This window comes from Silene latifolia, chromosome X (genome assembly GCF_048544455.1).
Source record: "Silene latifolia isolate original U9 population chromosome X, ASM4854445v1, whole genome shotgun sequence".
Taxonomy (NCBI): Eukaryota; Viridiplantae; Streptophyta; class Magnoliopsida; order Caryophyllales; family Caryophyllaceae; genus Silene; species Silene latifolia.
This window is the reverse complement of record NC_133537.1, coordinates 155267971-155288184: the sequence shown is the minus strand read 5'-3', so window position 1 is coordinate 155288184 and position 20214 is coordinate 155267971. Positions and strand designations below refer to the sequence as shown.

Sequence of the window (20214 nt, the reverse complement as noted above, 5' to 3'; positions counted from 1 at the left end):
TGAACAACCTGAGCATGCTCCTCAACAATACTAACAAAAGTAGTGACAGGATTCCAGAGAATCCAAATTCTACCATTAGAATGAGCATTATAGTTGGTAAAGGAGTTCATCCTCCTGAATCTTGACTGCAAAATCCTAGGGGCTTTATTTTTCTTTACCCTAGTTTCCAATAAACCAAGAACATTAATGTTATTTTCCTTAATAAAAGAAAGAACCTCTAAATGCTTAACAGGCTTGTTGAACCCTCTTATATTCCAAGTGGATATGATCATGTGACTTGCTTATCAGGGGGATCCACCTCTATAAGAGCCTCATTGACAGAAACCATAGTAGTATCCAAAGCTATTACTTGAGAACTAGCAGAGGAAAGAACAGTAGGGATCACAATAAAATCCTCAAAAATCTCCCCCACTGAAGTATTAACCTTAGTAACAGCAGCATCCTGCACAGGAGGAGGCCCAGAGTCACAACATTCTGAATGCATTACACCCTCATCAGAGGAGATGACAGTAGACTTAGACAGAGCATCTGGGCCTAGCACAGTGCATTCTGAGCCAATAGACTCTTCTAAGTCACCTGAAATCTCTTGAGAGGGTGAGGTACCACCTAGCATGTGACAATCAGAGCCAACATCCTCACAAATCTCCACCTCTGAATCATTAACCTCAGTAACAGCAGGATCCTGCACATGATCAGGCCCAAGGTCACAGCATTCTGAGTGCTTTACACCCTCATCAGAAGAGATGACAGAAGACTTAGACAGAGCTTCTAGGCCTAGCACAGTGCTTCTAATTTGGGTATTAATTTAGGAATTAAGAACTAAATTACACATTAACCAATACAATTAATGCATATATTAAGAATTTATTTCCTCTTTTGGTTTCTTAAATACAACCCACTGGGTTGTATTTAACATTACCCTTATTTTAATCATATATTTGAAATGAATGTTTCTGCCCTTGATAAATATATGTACATTAAATAATGTGTTTTAAAAGTTAAAAGTGAAATTTAAAATGTATTTTCACCTTGTTTTGATATTTATTGGTTTTAATGGTTAAAATCCGATAAATATCGATCTTTTTATTCATAAAATTTAGCCGAAATTTTTGGGGCAAATTTTTGACATTTTGGTGTTCTTGGGAGTGTTTCAGAATACTCAAAATTTTTAGTTTCAATATTTGGTAATATTTTCAATTATTTTGGATTTATTACTTAAATGATATGATTTTACCGATGAAATTAGCCAATAACACCAAATCAAACTAATTATTCATCATCAAATAACTGAGGACTTATTTTTGAGGTCCAAAATAGTTTGGACAATTAGTTTGGACTTAAATGAGATTTAAGTGTTAAATATTGATTTTTAACAAGTTAAATAGCGATTAAATCCACAAAACCGAGCAAGTTACCAACGATTGTTAGATAGGGCGATTTTGGCATTATTTTACAGAATTTTTAAGCATATTTATCTATGTTGAATGAATAAATGTCATTTATTTAAAGTATTTATTTTGTTGTACCTAGTATGGCCTAGTTATTTTTAATCGTTACTATCTCGTATCGTCGGTTTGTAATTAATTAATAATTTTATCAATTTTATTAATTAATGTATAATAGGTATAGCTATGTAATTTGATTGTAATAGTTATTTTTACCGGCGTTTCAAAAAGACGGATTTACATCGAGACGGAGTCTATTTTTGGAAAGGTGTTCCAAATCCCACAAGAAGGAGCCACTTTTGGAATGAAGAGGCAAGGGACCAAGGAGTTGGTTTCCGATATGTAATAGTCTAGTTATTTTTAACTAGGAGGCCATACTAGGATTATTCATATGCATGCTTGTTTTTATTTTTCCGCGCATGCCAAAATCGTCATTCACATGCATTTTATTTTCGCAGTTGTTAATTCAAGTCATTTAAATTCACCGACTTAGTTCACTTATAGGGATTTATGACTAAATTGACAAGATCTTTCACATAACTAAAATTGAGATTAGCCTTACCAATTAGTAACACCTATGAATCCCTTGTTCATTAGAGTCACACACGCCTAAGCGGGGTGTTCCCTTTTTACCTCGGGTAAGTAGGGTGATAAAAGGTTATCGCGCGCCAAATTTGGTTGGACTCAACGAGATATTAAGACGGCCTTGTGTTCCGGGGCTAGTAGATGGATTTAAGAAAATCCGTCAACCAAGAGTTCTAGAGGTAGAATTAGTCAAACGTTGACTTACCGAATTTACGCAATTATGGGATGTTTCGCCCAAGCGATGCTCATTTTTGTTTAAAAACGGATCTTGGAATCACTTATATAATTTAGTGGGAGATCGTTACATAAATGTTAAAACTTGTTATACATGTTTCACAAGTAATTTCAAAACAATGAATGTTAATATTTCCTTGTTTGTTGTAGCACTTTAATTGGCAATGGCAACTTCATCAACTCCATAAACTACTCCACTAGGCAAAGATACATGGCTAAGGTCCATAATGGACAAATGTACCTTAAAAGATTACGGTAGTAATTTTCTTGAATGGGAATCCAACATCAAAAGCGCGCGTTGTCCGACAACGTGCTCGCTTACTTAACCGATGCCCCTCCCATCGAGCCCAGTCCAAGGGCTTCATCGGCGGTGCGGACCGCCTATGATGACTATATGAGGATGTCCAATGATATCAATAATGTGTTGATACGGTCGATGTCCCCAAATCTCAAGCTTTCATGCATTTCTTTGAATGCGTACGAGATATTCACTCGTATGACTACTATGTTTTCACAAACACCCAAAGTCCGCCAATATGAAGCGGCGGCACGCTACATTGAAGCAAAGCTTGAGAGGGGCCAAAAGGTGTGTACCCATGTACTAAAAATGGTCGAATATGTTGACATCCTAGAGCGTCTAGGGTGTAACATTCCTAAAACTCTTGTGGTGGATCGCATCCTCCACTCACTTCCTACCAAGTTTGCCCACTTTAGGGTAAACTATAAAATGAATGGCATGGATAAGAGTTATCATGAAATTCATGCGCTCCTCACCCAAACGGAGAGGGATATGGAAGCTAATGGGAGTGAGAAACGGGATTTTCTAACTATGAAGTTAAAGAACATGTCCCTTGGAGTTAGGAAGGGAATGGGGAAAGAAAAGTCTCAATTCAAGAAATCGTCAAAGAAACAAGACAAGGGAAAGGGGAAAGCCGTTGAGAATGGCAAACCCAGGGCAAAGAATGTCAAACTCTCCGAGGCCGAATGTTTCCATTGTAATGGGAAGGGGCATTATAGGAGGAGTTGCCCCAAATACTTGGAGGACCTCAAGGAAGGATGTGTGACGCCTATTGGTATGATTTCCTCTCTCTATGTGATAGACATTAATTATGCTTGCACTTCCACTTGGGTATTAGATACCGGATGTGGCTCTCACCTTTGTAATCATTTGCAGTGTTTAAGGGACGTGCGAGCTTTAGCAAAAGGTGATGTGGATCTCCGCGTGGGCAATGGAGCTAGAATAGCGGCCGTTTCCATGGGGACCTATGTGCTCACTTTTGCTAGTGGTTTAGAGTTGTTTATAAATAAGTGTTATTTTGTACCAACTTTAACCAAGAACATCATCTCCATTTCCGCGTTAGACGCAGAAGGCTTTTGTTTTATGAGTACGAAAAAAATTTGTACCTTTTCGTTAAATGATTTGGTTTATGGCAAGGCCATTTCAATTGGAGGAATTTATGTTTTAAATTATGTTAACGACGTTTATCATGTGGAAACTAAAAAGCTCAAAATGGGTGATCCAAATGAATCTTACCTTTGGCATTGTCGTTTAGGTCACATAAACGAAAGACGCATTAAGAGACTTGCTTCATCAAAAGTGCTCAAACCATTTGATTTCGAATCTTATGGTATATGCGAGTCTTGCCTTTTAGGCAAGATGACTCGTGCACCTTTTGCGGTAAAAGAGACACGAGCAAGTGAGGTTTTGGCTCTCATACATACGGATGTGTGTGGACCATTAACCATCAGCGCTAGAGGAGGTTTTCACTACTTCATTACTTTTACTGATGATTTAAGTAGATATGGGTATATCTACTTGATGAAGAACAAGAGTGAAGCTTTTGACAAGTTCAAAGAGTTTCAGAATGAAGTAGAGAACCAATTGGATAAAAAGATTAAGACTCTACGATCGGATCGTGGTGGTGAATATCTAAATTCTGAATTCGCTTCACACCTAAAAGATGTTGGAGTATGTGTCCTCGACAATAATGCGATCACATGTTTAAATCTCATATTAAGAATGCTGAGGGAAAATAAGTTTTTTATTGTCAACTGATCCACATTAATCGGTAATGATTGGCTGACTAGAGTTTGACATTACTGTCGTATGACGGTGGTGATCAGTTGATCCCTTAAGGTTATACCTCTAGGGTAACACTCTTAATTGATTAATTAATTAATTGTTGATGATACAAATTAATTAATTCCTTATGTTGAACAAATTTTATTTTTAAGAGAGAGTTTTATATCTTATTGCAATTTGATTAAATAAGATTCAATTTAGTAATTAATTTGTTGTATTACTAAAATTGATTAATTTTTATGAAACATTTGAGATAAGAGCAATTAGTTAGTTACAATTATGAGATATTATAGATTATATTAACTAGACTTAATGTGACCTATTTTTATATACATGTAATTGTGAATTACTTGTTAATTTGTTAAATGTAATATGTTTAATATATAATGATATTTAATTAGTTAAATATGCATTTATATTACTAATGACATGTTGCATGTCACATGTCACAACATATTACAAATGACAAATTATAAAGATATAATGGAGCTCCATCTTATGTACAAAAACCGGTTGGACTAAGGGTTAGTGGGTGATGATTTTTGTCATCAGTTTAATGCATGCTTAAGGACATCATGTTGACACATAAAGCATGCTTAAACCTAGATACCTACCCTAGGATCATGGGTAAGAAAAAAAGCATTTGGGTAAGATAAAAAGCATTTGGGTAGTAATCAATAATATTATTTATTATTTTTAAGGGCACATATACTAATTTCTAGTATCTAAATTAGTATATGTATTACGAGTGATTACCTTGGTACAATTCTTTGAGGAGTATATCCTACCAGTGGATCTAAGGGTTTTCTTGGAGCACTTGGATTTTCTTAAGAAGACTAATTAGGAAGGTGTCCAATTAGTACATCCATTCGGCATTCATTGTAAGTAGATCCGTTTTTCTTCTTACTTTGTATTTTGTTATGTATGCATAAGATCTAATTAGTTTTATGACTAAACTAAACTTTCTATAGTTATTAGAAATGTCTAATAACAGGTTAATGAATCTCACAATTGGTATCAGAGTGAGAGTTGTTGCATGCATAATCGGTTTAGTTTTTCCGAGTTCAAATGTTAATATATAAAACTTGTATTTTGTGATTTATGATGATAATGGCCACGAAATTTTTTGCATGAATAACATTCTAGTCCTAAATTGATTTTAGGTCCTTTTGGTGATTTATGGTATTTTATTGTTCTTTAATATGATTTTTAGTATTTTTATTACATTTTATTGAATAAAATGACATTTAAAATGCTAAAATTAGATAGACTATGATTCTGACCTTGAAATTTTTACACGACCTTACATGCATATTTTACACATGGTATATTTTAAGATTTTTACATGATAAAAATTGATTAATTAGAGGTATTTTGTTAAAAATAGTTAGACTTCGTCTCTGCCCATTAAATTTTAGTATGTTGTGACATGCAACATTTACACACTGTATGTAAATTTTGAAATAAAATGGTTTTATTTTGCATGATTTATGATTTTTAGATGTAAAATCCCATAAATAGTGACTATTTTAGCAAAAATAGCTAAAATGAATTTTATGGCATGGAAATTTTTCCCAATGTTGTATATATGATATGAACATCAGATCTAAAGTTGCATGTTAAAATTCGTATGATTTTAATGGTTAATATTTTTATGAAATATAAATTGGTAAATAGAAACTTTAATAGTCATTAATATAAAAATTCGATTTTGGGCTTAGAATTTGTCATTTCCAGGTTCTAGAAACGTATTTAGAATATTCAAAATTTTAATTTTGATTTATTGCATAATTTTATGTTTAATTTGGAATTAAAGGGTTAAAATTATGTTTTATATGATTTATTTGTGAAATAAATTAAAATAATCTAAGGGCAAGTTTTTATTAAAATTTTGGAATGTTGGGAATTTTCCAGAATATACAACATTATGATTTTGAAATTTTCGAATTCTTATGACTTAGTTGGGAATTATTTCTTTATTATTATGAATAATAGATGTTTAAAGAGCAATAATAAAATATCAAGTTGAATTATTGTCAAATATTTAGTGAAGACTAAATTTTTGAGTCCTAAGAAGGTTTGGGTAATTAACATGGACATAAATTTGATTTATGTAATATTTTGTGATTTTAATAAGTTAATTGTCACAATAATCCATAAAATCGGACCGAATATATGATATTAGCTTAAATAGGGCGATTTGGCACACCATATGGCATGTTTCATACATATATTAATGCTGCATTTTAGTATGATTGTCATATTTTATTTTATATAATTTTTAATTATGTAATTTGTACTTAGTATGACCTTAGTTTTTAATTGGTATTTCCTAAAATGAATGAGGATATCGATTTGATTGTAATTAATGTGATCTTGTATCAATTTTATTTTGTTTTTCTTTTTATATTGTATAAAGTAGAAAAGCTATGTAATTTATTTATTTCGGAGTTCCTTGAAGACGGTGCAATTTGAGAAAGTGATTCGACAAAGACGGTGTTGTCTTGGAGTGCGTGCCAAATGAAGTTCAAGGGACCAAAGGAGTTGGTTTCCAAATTTGTAAATAGTTTATTTGCTTTACTATTTTAGGAAGGCCATACTAGGAATTTATTGTCTTTGCTTTACATTTGTTTTATATGTTTGCATGCATAGCCAAATTGCCATTACTACACATGCGTATCATATTTTATCGAATGATCGACCGTGTCAATTATAATTATCGTTAGTTCACCGCTTTAGTTCACTTAAAATGAGATAGATAATAAATTGACAAGACCTCTCACTAAATAATAATTGAAAATTAACCTTACCAAATAGTAGAACCATGAATCCCAATTTCAAAAGGAAGTAGGCTCGGCTCACCGGGGTGCTAAACTTGTTACGTTGGGTAAGTGGGTGGTAAATTGTTACTACATCGAAATTTGGATTGAGCTCAACGGAAGTATTTGCGACCGTAGCCGCATGTGTTCCGGGCTTAAAATAAATATTAAAGTAATTTTATCGACCGAGAGTTCTAGAAGTAGAATCAATTAAAGAGTTAATCCACCGAGTTATATTGATTAGGGATGAATCGGCTCACCGTGCCTTAATTGATATGAATTTGAATCTCGGGATCATTTATAATAGTTGGGTAGAGGTCACTATATATATGCTAAAACATTCTTAAATGTTTTAAATATAACGATGAATGTTTGATTTTCCCACTATTTCGTTGTTGTATGTTGTTCTTTATTATCGCTCCTACTCATATATTATATCAATTTGATTATAACACGAGCCTCCGCTAAAACACTATTACTTAAGACAAATAGAATCTCTTTGTAGAATGAACCGTATAACCCTTGTGGACTAGATCGATAGGAATCGTTCTATTCCATAGAACTCGATAGGAATCGTCCTATACAACAATAAGATTAACATCTTAAAATTTCTTACATACCTATATTCTCTTGTGAAGAATATGAATAGAAGTTGTACTTTCTCAAAATATGTTTTGATAATATCTTCTATGCATCCATGGTTCAAAAGTCTCATTGCTCAAACCAATCACTTGTCATCAAACACTTAAGTTGTTAAGCACATGACGATATAAAATTGATTTGTTAGATTAACCGATTACCACTTTAAAAGTAATTCTTGTGAAGAATTAACTACGAATTTATATGAAGATAAGTCTTCATCAAGTAGAAATTCTTGAAGAAAGTGGGAGCAATAAGAAGTAAAGTATCTATCTTAATTGTTAAGGATAGAACTTAGCTTGAAAGAGAAAGTGTTAGACACTAAAATAGAGACAGATCCCTAATAAGTAAAGATCAAGAAAGTTGGTTGTGTGACACCAACATATTCTTTTTTGTATATGTATGACATTGATATATCATTCTTGTGAATTATCACGTCATGAGTATTTGATACAAATTTGTGAACAATGTTAGACAAATCCCACATTTTATAATTATGAAATTTGGCAAAAGGTTGCTATAACCACCTTTCTAAATGGGTATTTAGAGGAGGATGTGTTCATAACACAATCCGAGTTTTTTTTTTTTTTTTTAAATCCTTAGAATCCTAACATTGAATAATCGTACGACGACTAGCAAGAATAAATTCAGAAATTTACATGAATGGAACTAGGGTAGTTGCCATTTCATCCATAGACATATAAGTGTTATAGTGTACTCATTGTATAAGACTCAAATTGGTGACCCCAATTATTTCTCGATTCTCGATTGAAATTACATTTAGAGACTAGTTTTGACTAGTGTCCCAACCATCTGATTGGGAATCTCTTGGTATGTGTGCGAATCTTGTATTCAAAGCAAGATTAATTCATGGCTTCTTTCTAGAATAGAATTATGAATAAAACAAGATATTCGCCCTATTTACACTTTGAAGTGTATGGTCGAATACATTTTCAATCAAAAAGGGTTATTACTTCTTCATCTCTTTTACCAATGAACTAGGTAGATACTTGGTATCCATTTAATGAGGTAAGAAGAGAAATTCTCTGAATAAGTTCAAATGAATGTCTAAAAGTATCAAAACCAGGAGATTAAAACCAAAGTATTGGTACTTTGTTAAAATTGGGAACAATAAAGTGAAGGCTTTTATGCACCAAAAGAAGTGTGATATGGTATCACATGTTCACCTTCATAATATTAGAAAGTGACAAAGAATCCTATACGATATGATTGAATCTTTACTATAAAGTTGGAAGTAGTTTCTAACACAATTTGTTTAGTATTTATTTATTCCACTAACTAAAAACATAATTAAAGCAATTATCTACATTTCATATGAGATTTGGTTAGGCTTGGTACCTAAATTGTAGCTTTTTCGATAGTGAACATGTGGTCACTCTTCCTACATGATCACGAGAACAAAGGGTTTGTGGCTTGTGATGCTATCTATTAGAGAAAAGAGGATTATTTCTTATAGACAGAGTGGGAGAAAATGTTCAAGAGCCACAAACTTAGAATAAGACTTAGGAAGATAATCCTTCTTGGTCAAAATCAGTAATTATTTCTTCGAAAATCTAAGTAGACAGGAGTCATGTTATTTTTAAAAGTAACAAATCTGTAACTTATTGTTGGAATATGTGTTCTCAACAATAGTGCGATCACATGATTTAATATCACAATTAAATCTCATAATAAGAATATGAAAGGGATGATAAATTAAATTGTCAACTGATCAACATTAATCGGTAACGGTTGGCTTGCTAGAGTTTGACGTTAATGTCGTAGGACGGTGGTGATCAGTTGATCCCTTAAGGTCACACCTAAAGGATGATGCCCTTATCAGTAAATATTAATTAATTGTATGACGATACAAGTTGATCAATTCCTTAAAATTGAACAATTTCTTTGTGAGAGAGTATATTCATATCTTATTGTAATGGGATTAAATAAGATTTATTTTAGTAATTGAAATATTTATTACTAAAATTGTTTATTGTTTGTGAAACAATAAAGATGAAAATGAATGGTTAATAATAATTACAAGATGTTGTGAATTATAATTATATGACCCATTTTATTTATGTGATCAAGTATTACTAGTCAATTTGTTGTATGTAATTTAATTAATTTATAAAATAATATTTATTTGATAAATATGCATTAAATTAATTAATAACATGTAACATACTACATGTGACATATTGTGTGACAAGTGATAAATTGACAAAATATAATGGTAGTCCATTTTATATATATGGACCGAAATGTGGGTAATAGTGGAGTGTGGATGATATTATTTTATGTGATAAAAATTTAAATATTCACACCTACACATAGTAGCCTTACATACCTACATTTTGGAGAAGTGTAAAAGCAAAAGGAGATGCCAAGGTTTGGCATTTAGCCTTCACCTACCCGGCACTCCCTCCTTTATGTGGTGAAAATTTTTCTTTTCATTACACACTTCTCCACATTGATAATTTATTCACATGCATTTTTCTCTCTACTCTTTCATCTTTCTCTAAAAATTGAGAAATTATGATCCAAATTGTTCAATGATATTAGTAATATTATTAGTGTAATATATGAGTATTAGTAATCAATTTTAAGGTAGACTACTAAATAAATATCTAGTTAATATTATTTAGTAGAGATAATGGCTAATCTTGGGTGCAATCAAAAGGAGAGCTCTTAATATAGAGTTTTGGAGGATCATCCTAATACTCATCATAGCTGAAGAACAAGTGAAGGTAGGAGACCTTACTTGTGCCCATAAATCCGAAAATTACAATGTAAGGGACATTGTTTTTCTCATTAATCTCTTGTTTTGTTATGCATGCACTAGATCTAAAGAGCACAAATTAAGAAGTTAATTAGTTCACTAATAGAATAGTCTAATAATAGGTATATGAACCTAACAAGTGGTATCAAAGCATAGGATGTTGCATGCATAATCGGTTTGGGTTTTCCGAGTTAAAAGTATCTTAATTAAAACTAAAAATTTGTGATTTATAAGAATAAGTCACGAAATCATGATGCATGTTATATATTATCGTCCTAAAATATTTTAAGGTCATTTTTATTATTTATGGTATTTTATTGCTCATTTTAATGATTTTTAGTGAAATAATTACATTTTTATGAGTAAAATGAACTTTTATTCACTAAAATAAGTTAACCTTCACTACTGGCCGTGATATTTTAGTATGACCTCACATGAATATTTTATGTATTTTATATAAAATTTCATATTAATGTGATTAATATTTCATGATTTATGATTTTTATGAGATAAAAATGGCATAAATGGAGGTTAAATGACTAAAATTGGTTAAACTTAGTTTCTGACCTTGAAACTTTTATATGCCCTCACATGCATATTTTACAAGTTGCATGTAAAATCTCGTATTAATTTGATTAATATTAAATGATTTATGATTTTTATGAGATAAAAATGGATTAAAAGAGGTAAAATAGTTAAAAATATATAGTTAAACATTGAACCAGGCCATAACACTTTAATATGTTGCCACATGCATGATGTACACACTGTATGTAAATTTTGAGATGAAATGATTTCATTTTGCATGATTTACGAATTTTTAGTGTAAAAATGGCATAAATACTGACTATTTTAGCATAAATACCTAAAACGAACTACATGGCATAAGAAAATTATTTTAGGTTGCATAAATATTACACTTATCAGATCTAAAGTTTTAAAATTGATTGGATTAATTTTTGGATACTTTAGATGTTTTATGAGATAAAACCTATAAATTGCAACTACATTTTCTCGAAATTAATTCGAAAGTTTTAACCATGATTTTTGACATTATGAGTGTCATATAATTATTCCAGAATATTCAAAAATTTAAAATTCAAATTTTGATATTATTGTAATTTAATTTAATTTGGATTTATTTCATAAATCTTATGATTTTATGGTAAAAAAATGAGCATAAAATTATATCAAGTTGAATTATTGTCAAAAATTGAGTGATTACAAATTTTTGAGTCCTAAGAGTATTAAGATAATTAACTTGAACTTAAATGTGATTTAAGTGTTAATTTGTGATTTTAAGAAGTTATTATCACGCATTTCCATAAAACCGGGTTATATAATCAATATAAGTTAAATAGGGCGATTTGGTACATAATTTGGCATGATAGATACATATTATAATGCTGCATATTTCAATTGTTGAATGTCTTTTATTTAAATAATTTTGAATTATGTAATTTTATCTTAGTATGGCCTTAGTTTTAATCGATATTACCCGTAATGAAAGGGAATATTTATTCGGGTGTAATTTAATGTGATCTCGTATCATTTGTATTTTTACTAGTTTTTTATTTTACAAATGTATAATAGGAATAGCTTTGCATTTTTATTATTATTTGTAATCATGGAGTTCCTTCAAGACGGTGCCATTCGGAAAGGCATTCCGACAAAGACGATATTCTTGGGAGGTGTGCCACTTGAAGATTCAAGAGACCAAAGGAGTTGGTTTCCGAATATGTAATACATTATTTGATTTTCTATTTTAGGAAGGCCAAAGTAGGAATTTATTATTGCTTTGCATTTATTTTAATATGTTGCATGCATTGCCAAATCGCCATAACAACACATGCATTTTATATCGAGTCATCGACCGTGTCAATTATAATTATCGTAGTTCACCGCTTTAGTTCACTTAAAACGTGATAGATAATAAATTGACAAGACCTCTCACTTATAATAATTGAGAATTAGCCTTACCAAATAGTAGAAACCATGAGTCCCAATTTCATGAGGAACTAGGCTCGGCTCACTGGGGTACTAAACTTGTTACGTTGGGTAAGTGGGTAATAAAATGTTATTACATCGAAATTTGGATTGAGCTCAACGGAAGTATTCGTGACCGTAGTCGCATGTGTTCCGGGCTAAAGATAATTATTAAAGTAATTTTTATTGACAGAGAGTTCTAGAAGTAGAATCGATTCAGAGTTAATCCACCGGGTTATATTGATAAGGGATGAATCGGCTCACCGTGGCCGAGTTAATATGAATTTGGATCTCGGAATCATTTATAATATTTTTTTTTGAAAGGTTAAGTATATTAATCATCATCTCAAAAGGAGTACAAAAATGGAGTATAAGTTCACTAGGTATCTAGGTATCTATAAATTATACACAAATACCACACAAAAAACAAGGAACAAAACTAATGTCTAATGTGCTGCAACCAATGTTCTTCCTCTCTTGTCAATTTGGATGTATTCCTAGCATGAAACTGAGTACACACATCCGAGATCAAATTCTTGATGAGCACTGTAGGATGAAGTACTTTAGAGTATATCCTCGCCTGATTCCTCACTTGCCAGATCAAGTAAACCAATTGAATGTGACAAGCACAAATGAGTCTCCTAATTAGAATGCTTCTTCTTCTCCCTCTCCTGTTCCATTCAACTAACTCCCTAGGGTTAAACTGGGCATTGAGTTTCAACTACAGTAAAGAGACACACTTGGAACTAAATTCACAATAAAAAAAGAGGTGTCCATGGTTCTCATCATCAGTAGAGCAAAGAAAACACTCCAGGTCAGATACTCCTCCCATATGGACAAGACGATCCTTAGTGAGAAGTCTTCCAAGTTTATAAATCAAGAAAATGAACGAGGCTTTAGGGATGTTCAGTGAGTTCCAGCAAAGTTTATACCAACTGACAGGAGGACCAGGGCATCTCAGCCAGTTGTATGCTTCAATCACAGAATAGTCAGAAGCTTTACCAATCCAGGAATCAGCACTATACGCAGGTTTGAATATACACATAAGGTGAGCTATTTTTTTCCAAGACCAACAACAATCAGCAGGAGGCTTGTAGTTGGACCAATGAACCCCTTTCAAGTAGACATGAGAGATCCATTTAACCCACAAATGGTCCTTCTTAGATGCAATCCACCAAATATATTTGCCTAACTGGGCTTTATTCCAATTTTTTGAATGTTTGAGCCCTAAACCTCCCTCATTTTTTGGTGCACAGTAGTGATCCCATCCCACAGCAGGAGCACTCCAGTATGTATCTTTTCCTCCCATAGGAAGTTCCTACACATGCTATCAATCCTGTTCATTATACAATTAGGAATGAGGAAGATTGTAGACTAGTATGAATGAAGGGACTGAAGCACTGCTGTCACCAAAGTGAGCCTGCCAGCATAGAAAAGATGGGTTGCCCCCGAGGATCTAATTCTGGCAGTGATCTTATCTGTAAGTTTCCTTCCCTCATTATTAGTGAGTTTCTTTGAGGAAATAGGAATCCCCAAGTATTTGAAGGGAAGGGTACCTTTTCTGAAACCTGAAACTTGTAAGATATCAGCCATAATCTGATCAGGTACACCATTAAAGTAAATTTCAGTCTTCTCCTTGTTCAAGCACAACCCAGAAGTTGAAGAGAAGGTTGCAAAAGCTCTCAGCATCCACATAATAGAGGCTGCAGTCCCTTTGGAAAATAGGAGAAGATCGTCAGCAAAAAGTAAATGGTTCAACTTCAGAGGACCACACATGGGGTGAAACCTAAAATCATCCTGTTGCCCCACCACATTAAGAATTCTAGACAGGTAATCCATGCACAAAGTTAAGAGAAGAGGAGACAGAGGATCTCCTTGCCTGAGACCCCTTTTCCCTTTGAAAAAACCAAAGAAATTGCCATTAAGTGATAAAGAATAAGTAGGAGAGGTTACACAACTCATAATCCATCCAATGAATTTTTTAGGGAAATTCAGATAGGTGAGCATCTGTAGGAGGAAATCCCATTCAACACTATCATAGGCCTTCCTTAAATCAATCTTAAGAAGACACCGAGGGGAAGCAGCTTTCCTATTGTATAATCTCACTATGTCCTGGCAAATGAGCACATTTTCAACAATATTTCTCCCTTTGATGAAACCTCCTTGATTAACACTAACTATCTCAGGCAACACATCCCCCAGTCTAGAACATAAAAGCTTGGCAATACATTTGTAAATTGTATTACAACAAGCAATAGGTCTAAACTCAAGGACACTGGTAGGGCAATTAGTCTTGGGAATGAGAGTAATGTTGGTAGTATTTAGCTGTTTCAACAGTTTGCCAGTAGTGAAAAAATCAGTAATAGCAGCACATATTTCAGGCCCCACAATGTCCCAAGAGTCTTTATAAAATTGGCTAGAATAGCCGTCAGGTCCAGGACTCTTATTGGATGGGATAGAAAAGAAGCATTGTTTAATTTCCTCAGGAGACACAGGTTGACGAAGTCTCTGGGCCATTTGTACATTAACAACTCTCCCAGTTTTAACAGTAGCCTTATGCACCTTAGCAGTAGTAGCACTCGTCCCCAGCAACCCTTCATAATAACTCAAGAAAGCTTGTTCAATAGCCTGGGGGTCCTGATGTAAGACTCCTTGAACATCCTGAATCTGAAATTTTTTGTTACTGATCTGCCTATGTTTGATTTGACTATGAAAGTATTTTGAATTTTCATCACTCCCTTTAAGCCATTCAGCTTTAGATTTCTGCTGAAAATAACTATTTTTTTTCTTTCTGAAGCAAAGAGAAAGAAGCAGCAACCTCTCTCTCAGCATGACTGATATGAATATCATGAGGACTAAGGTGCAACTGAGTTTGTAGATCATCTAAGATGACCCTGGCCATATCAGATGTTCTTTCCACATCAGAGAAGTTGTTCTCGTTCAAATTCCTCAAGGGTAGTTTGAGATTTCTAAGCTTAGTAACCACCTGATACATTTTCACACCCTTGACCTCTTTAGCCCATTCCATCTGAATAATAGAGTGAAAGTTAGGAGCAAGACTCCACATGTTGAAATATCTAAATGAAGTTTTCCTAACAGGCATATCAACTTTCCTATAGCAAATGCAAGGACAATGGTCAAATGTGCCCTCATTCATGAAGTAAGCATAGCTATCAGGATAAAGGAACATCCACTCAATATTTACTAGGAATCTATCAATTCTTGAAAAACCTCTAGTATCAGGATCGTGCTTATTGTTCCATGTGAAGAAAGACCCATGAGCTTGAATATCAGTTACTTCACAGTAGGTCACACAATGCCTAAAATCTCTGAGTTCATTCTCATTCATTTCACTACCAAGCCTCTCATTATAATTAAGTAAAGAGTTAAAGTCCCCACACACACACCAGGGTTTAGTACAGATGTCCTTAAGATGTTTCAGATTAACCCAAAGGCTGAGCCTTTCTACTTCAGTGTTTAAACCATATATTATAGTATACCAGAAAGAATCCCCAGTACCAGAATCAGTGACCTCCACAGTAATATGCTGATGAGAGCTATCAATAGTCATAACAGAAAAGAGTTGAGGTATCCATATAATCCAAACTCTCCCTCCAGGATGATGATTATTATTGTTAACTCCCTCCCAATAATGCCCTAATTTATTCAGAGTAGAGAGAAAATCTAATTCTTTTATTTTAGTTTCAACTAGGCCAAATAAACCAATCTTATTCCTATAGAGGAATCTCTTAATCTCTAACTGTTTATTTGGATTATTCATACCACGAACGTTCCAGAAGCCTAACTTATCCATTATCACTAGTTGAGGTGGAATCAGTCTCCCTAACATCTTGCACAACATTCTTTCCTTTATCTCTTTTTGGTGAAACAGCTTTAGCATAGGTCTTTGAAGGACTTGTAGGACTGGTAACCACATGCTCCTGCCTAGAGACTTGCAAAATTGGACTAACAATTGGAATTAGATCAGAGTTATGATGTGTAGGTCCTCCAAAAGGAGTCTCAGGCACAACACCATTTGCCAAGGAGGTTGCAGGAGGAACAGTATCTAAACCTGAGACAACCAGAGGTGCCACTGGTACAGTAGGTGGCACTAACCCAGAGGGGACACTAGTTGCCACAGGCACAGCTTTTTTGGTTACTGGTCTCCACACAGGAACCACCCTTGGAGGGGCAACAGGTTTCTTCTTGCAGTCTTTCTTGGTATGGCCAATACCTCGGCAAGCACCACATTGTACAGGCTTCCACTCATATTCCACACTAACACAAACATCCTCCCCTTTTTCATCTTTGAAAAAGATCCTACTAGGAAACTCTTGTCCCACTTGGACTTCCACCATGAGTCGAGCATATCCAATCCTAGTTTTATCCATGGTAGCAGTATCAGCCCTCATATACTTCCCTACTAGAGAAGCAATTTTCTCTAAACACTTCCCACCCCAGAACTTAAGACCAAGCCCACACAAAAGAACCCAAATTGGCACAGGTTTGACTGGTTCCTTTCCCAGAGAAGCAGTCTCAGTCCATGGTTTGACAACAAGAGGCTTATTCTCAAACATTGGGAACCCCTGCTTTAAGACCAGATCCTTGTATTCCATGGTAGGAAAGTGGACCAAAAAGGCTCCATTAGGTAAAAAAGACACCTTACCAAATTTGTATTTTCCCCAGATATTGTTAATAAAGCCAGACAATTGAGCCCACGGAGGGTTTCCTCCCAACACATAACATATAACCACTGTAGACCAATAATCAATTTCTGGCTTAACATCATCAATGGTAATTTGAATGGGAGAAGGAATCTGAGAGGTAGAAGAAGGACGATGCTTACCCGTGACTGTTGTCCATCCTGATTCCTCAACAACAGGCACAGCAGCTTCCTCCGTTCCAACAACAATCTCATCTCCATCCTCCGTTTCAACAGTAACCTCAACCACCTCATCAAGTTCAAGAACCGGAATCCCCACAATATCACTGACCGGACGGGTAGACTTCGCATCAGCAGTATTTGGGATAGACGTACCTTCTGAATTAGATGGGGGTATCACCAGATCTTTGGGTTCTTCCATATCGTCACTAGTATCAAGCCGCAGATTCTCAGTATTAGTAAAAGATAGACGTAATTTAGCTTTAGATTGTAGTTTTTGTTTATTGAGAGAAGATTTAGATCGAGATTTCTTTGCCATTTGCAACTGAAACCCTAAGTTTCTAGAGAGGATTTTCTCTCTCTAGATATCATTCTCTCTTTTTTTTGTTTTTCAAAAAATTATGATACATGATTCTTAAACAACATCATTTATAATAGTTGGGTAGAGGTCACTATATAAATATTTAAAACTTGTTTAAAATGTTTACAAGTATTATTAAAACGATAGATGTTAATTATCTCCTTCATTTCCTTTTTTGTAGTTATTTATTCACAATGGATTCATTTAATACTCTTACACCAATCACCATTAATTCATGGCTCCAATCATTCGATGAAAAGTGTAACACCCCCATTTATCTAGGAGCCTTTAGCTAGACTTTCCCAAATAAATAGGACTGTTACCATCTCGGTTGCCCGAGGTAAATGATACAAATCAAAACAAATCAAAGTACTTTAATAACTTTAACTGAAATAATGGTTTGATTACATTGCCAACCGATTAAATTTAAACCTTATCATTACAATATACTACGAAGCGGAAATTACATAAATAAAGTTATTACTAATCTAAGTGATCTAGACAGCAACTATGGTCCAAGTCAAGCTCACGTCCCAATGTTCACAAGTCAGCTAATCTTTAGTACCTGTCAAATCTGCTCCCCATTATGGTTCATCACAGGTGTTCACGAATACACTGTCAACCACGATATTGAGTAGAAAACTAAACAATGAATAAAAATACAGCAACCTGCAAATAGATTCCACAATCACATTTCGTCCACTTCTCATCACAGCACACACCCACTTCTAGACACACAGTCATACTCCATTTCTAGACACACAGTCATACTCCATTTCTAGACACACAGTCATACTCCAAGACACACAGTGCAATGGACACACATGTTAGAAAATATTAATCTCATTAATTAACATATTCATGTATGTGAGAAATTATTTAGTCATAAAATAATTACAAATCTTATGCATGCAAACATAAATAGAAATAGAGAAGAAATCGTTATTCTTACTATGGATTTTCGGATTTTTGGGCACAAGTAAGATCTCCTTCTTACTTGTTCTTGAGCTTCCTAATATTGGATGAACAAGGATCCAAGCTTAGAATCCCTCCCAAAGACTTATACCCAAGATGACCTCTTAATAGATTAATATTATCAATACTAGAACAATATTAATCTAACTAAAATTGACCCAAAATATTTGTTTGTACTCGTGTTTATTCGGCCAAGAGTAGGGGGAGATTTTGGAGATTTTCTCTCTTATCTTTCTATAAGTTTTTATGAGATATTGGAATGAATGTTACACTAGTTTGTATGTAGTGTGTGAGTGAAAAATTAAGCAAAAACTTTTGCTCTTTTCTTATGGGAAAACCGGAAATGGGGAGGGGAAAAAAGCCTAATGCATGCTCTCCTTTTCTTCCCAAGATAAAGCTATGCATGCAAGGCTAGGTCTAGGTTTTATTATTATGTTTTCCACTTATTATACAACACAATAAAAAAACACTAAAAGACCCCTCCATTTCGGTACACACATAAAATGGATGAGTCCATTTTATTTGTGATTTTGTCAATATGTCACATGTGACACATTACATGACATCTTATATATAAAATGTATTTTTAACAATTAAAAATCAACATATTAATAAAATATGACACTTATAAAAATTAACATAGTAATTCATAATTACTTGTACCAAAAATATTTTCCGAATTATAAACTACAACATTCTGTATATATAATAATTTATTCATTCCGTTTCAATTGTTTCCATAAACAATAATTTCATCTAAGTAATAAAACAATTCGATTACTTAGACCGTATCTTATTATAATCAAATTACAATAAGACGCGTAAATATTACTTCCAAAATCATCCGTCAATTTTAAGCAATTTAATTAACTCGTATAGACATACGATCAATTAAATAAACAATTAAGAGTGTCACCCTTTAGGTATGACCTAAGGGGATCAACTGGTCACCACCGTCCGCACGACGAATGTCAAACTCTAGTCACCAATCATTACCGATATGTGTGGACCATTGTGAAAAATATTACTTCCCACATGTATTCTTAAAATGAGATTTAAACATGTGATCATCATGATCGACAGTTGTGATCGCATTATTGTCAGAGGACACATATTCCAACAACACAGTCCCGCCTCAGACACACAGTCTGGATACACACAATCTCATCCCCCAACCCCAACAACAATCGATAATAATGACAGTATCAGTAATATAACCAAACCAATATGATATAGAATAATGGCAGAAAATCCAGCATGATAAAAAAAGATCGCTGTAAACAGTTAAACTCATCCTTCACCAATTCACCACAACATACATTTAATCCATCTTCTAGAAATACAGAAATAAGACAAAATTGAGTAGTTTCCTACCTTTTCACAATTCCGCGCACACAAGCCAGTTAATAAAAGTCTTCTATAA

The 20214-nt window shown here is 33.7% G+C and overlaps 1 protein-coding gene across 1 annotated transcript; it reads right to left on the bottom strand.

Annotated features, from left to right (window-relative positions):
- Positions 1 to 268: 268 nt before the first annotated feature.
- On the bottom strand, positions 269 to 16354 carry LOC141618631 (uncharacterized). Its single transcript, XM_074435725.1, has 4 exons — positions 15392 to 16354; positions 13984 to 15240; positions 13314 to 13891; positions 269 to 788 (listed from the first exon to the last, which is right to left on the bottom strand). Exons 1-4 carry the CDS (start codon positions 16352 to 16354, stop codon positions 269 to 271), a joined length of 3318 nt encoding a protein of 1105 aa, XP_074291826.1.
- Between the last annotated feature and the right edge of the window lie 3860 nt (positions 16355 to 20214).

Coding starts and splice junctions, on each gene's coding strand:
- LOC141618631 (XM_074435725.1), bottom strand. CDS start 16,354: ATGAATAATCCAAATAAACAGTTAGAGATTAAGAGATTCCTCTATAGG. Junction 13,892..13,983: donor ATGCTGGCAGGCTCACTTTG/GTGACAGCAGTG, acceptor TAGCATGTGTAG/GAACTTCCTATGGGAGGAAA. Junction 789..13,313: donor TATTGTGAATTTAGTTCCAA/GTGTGTCTCTTT, acceptor TACCCAAATTAG/AAGCACTGTGCTAGGCCTAG.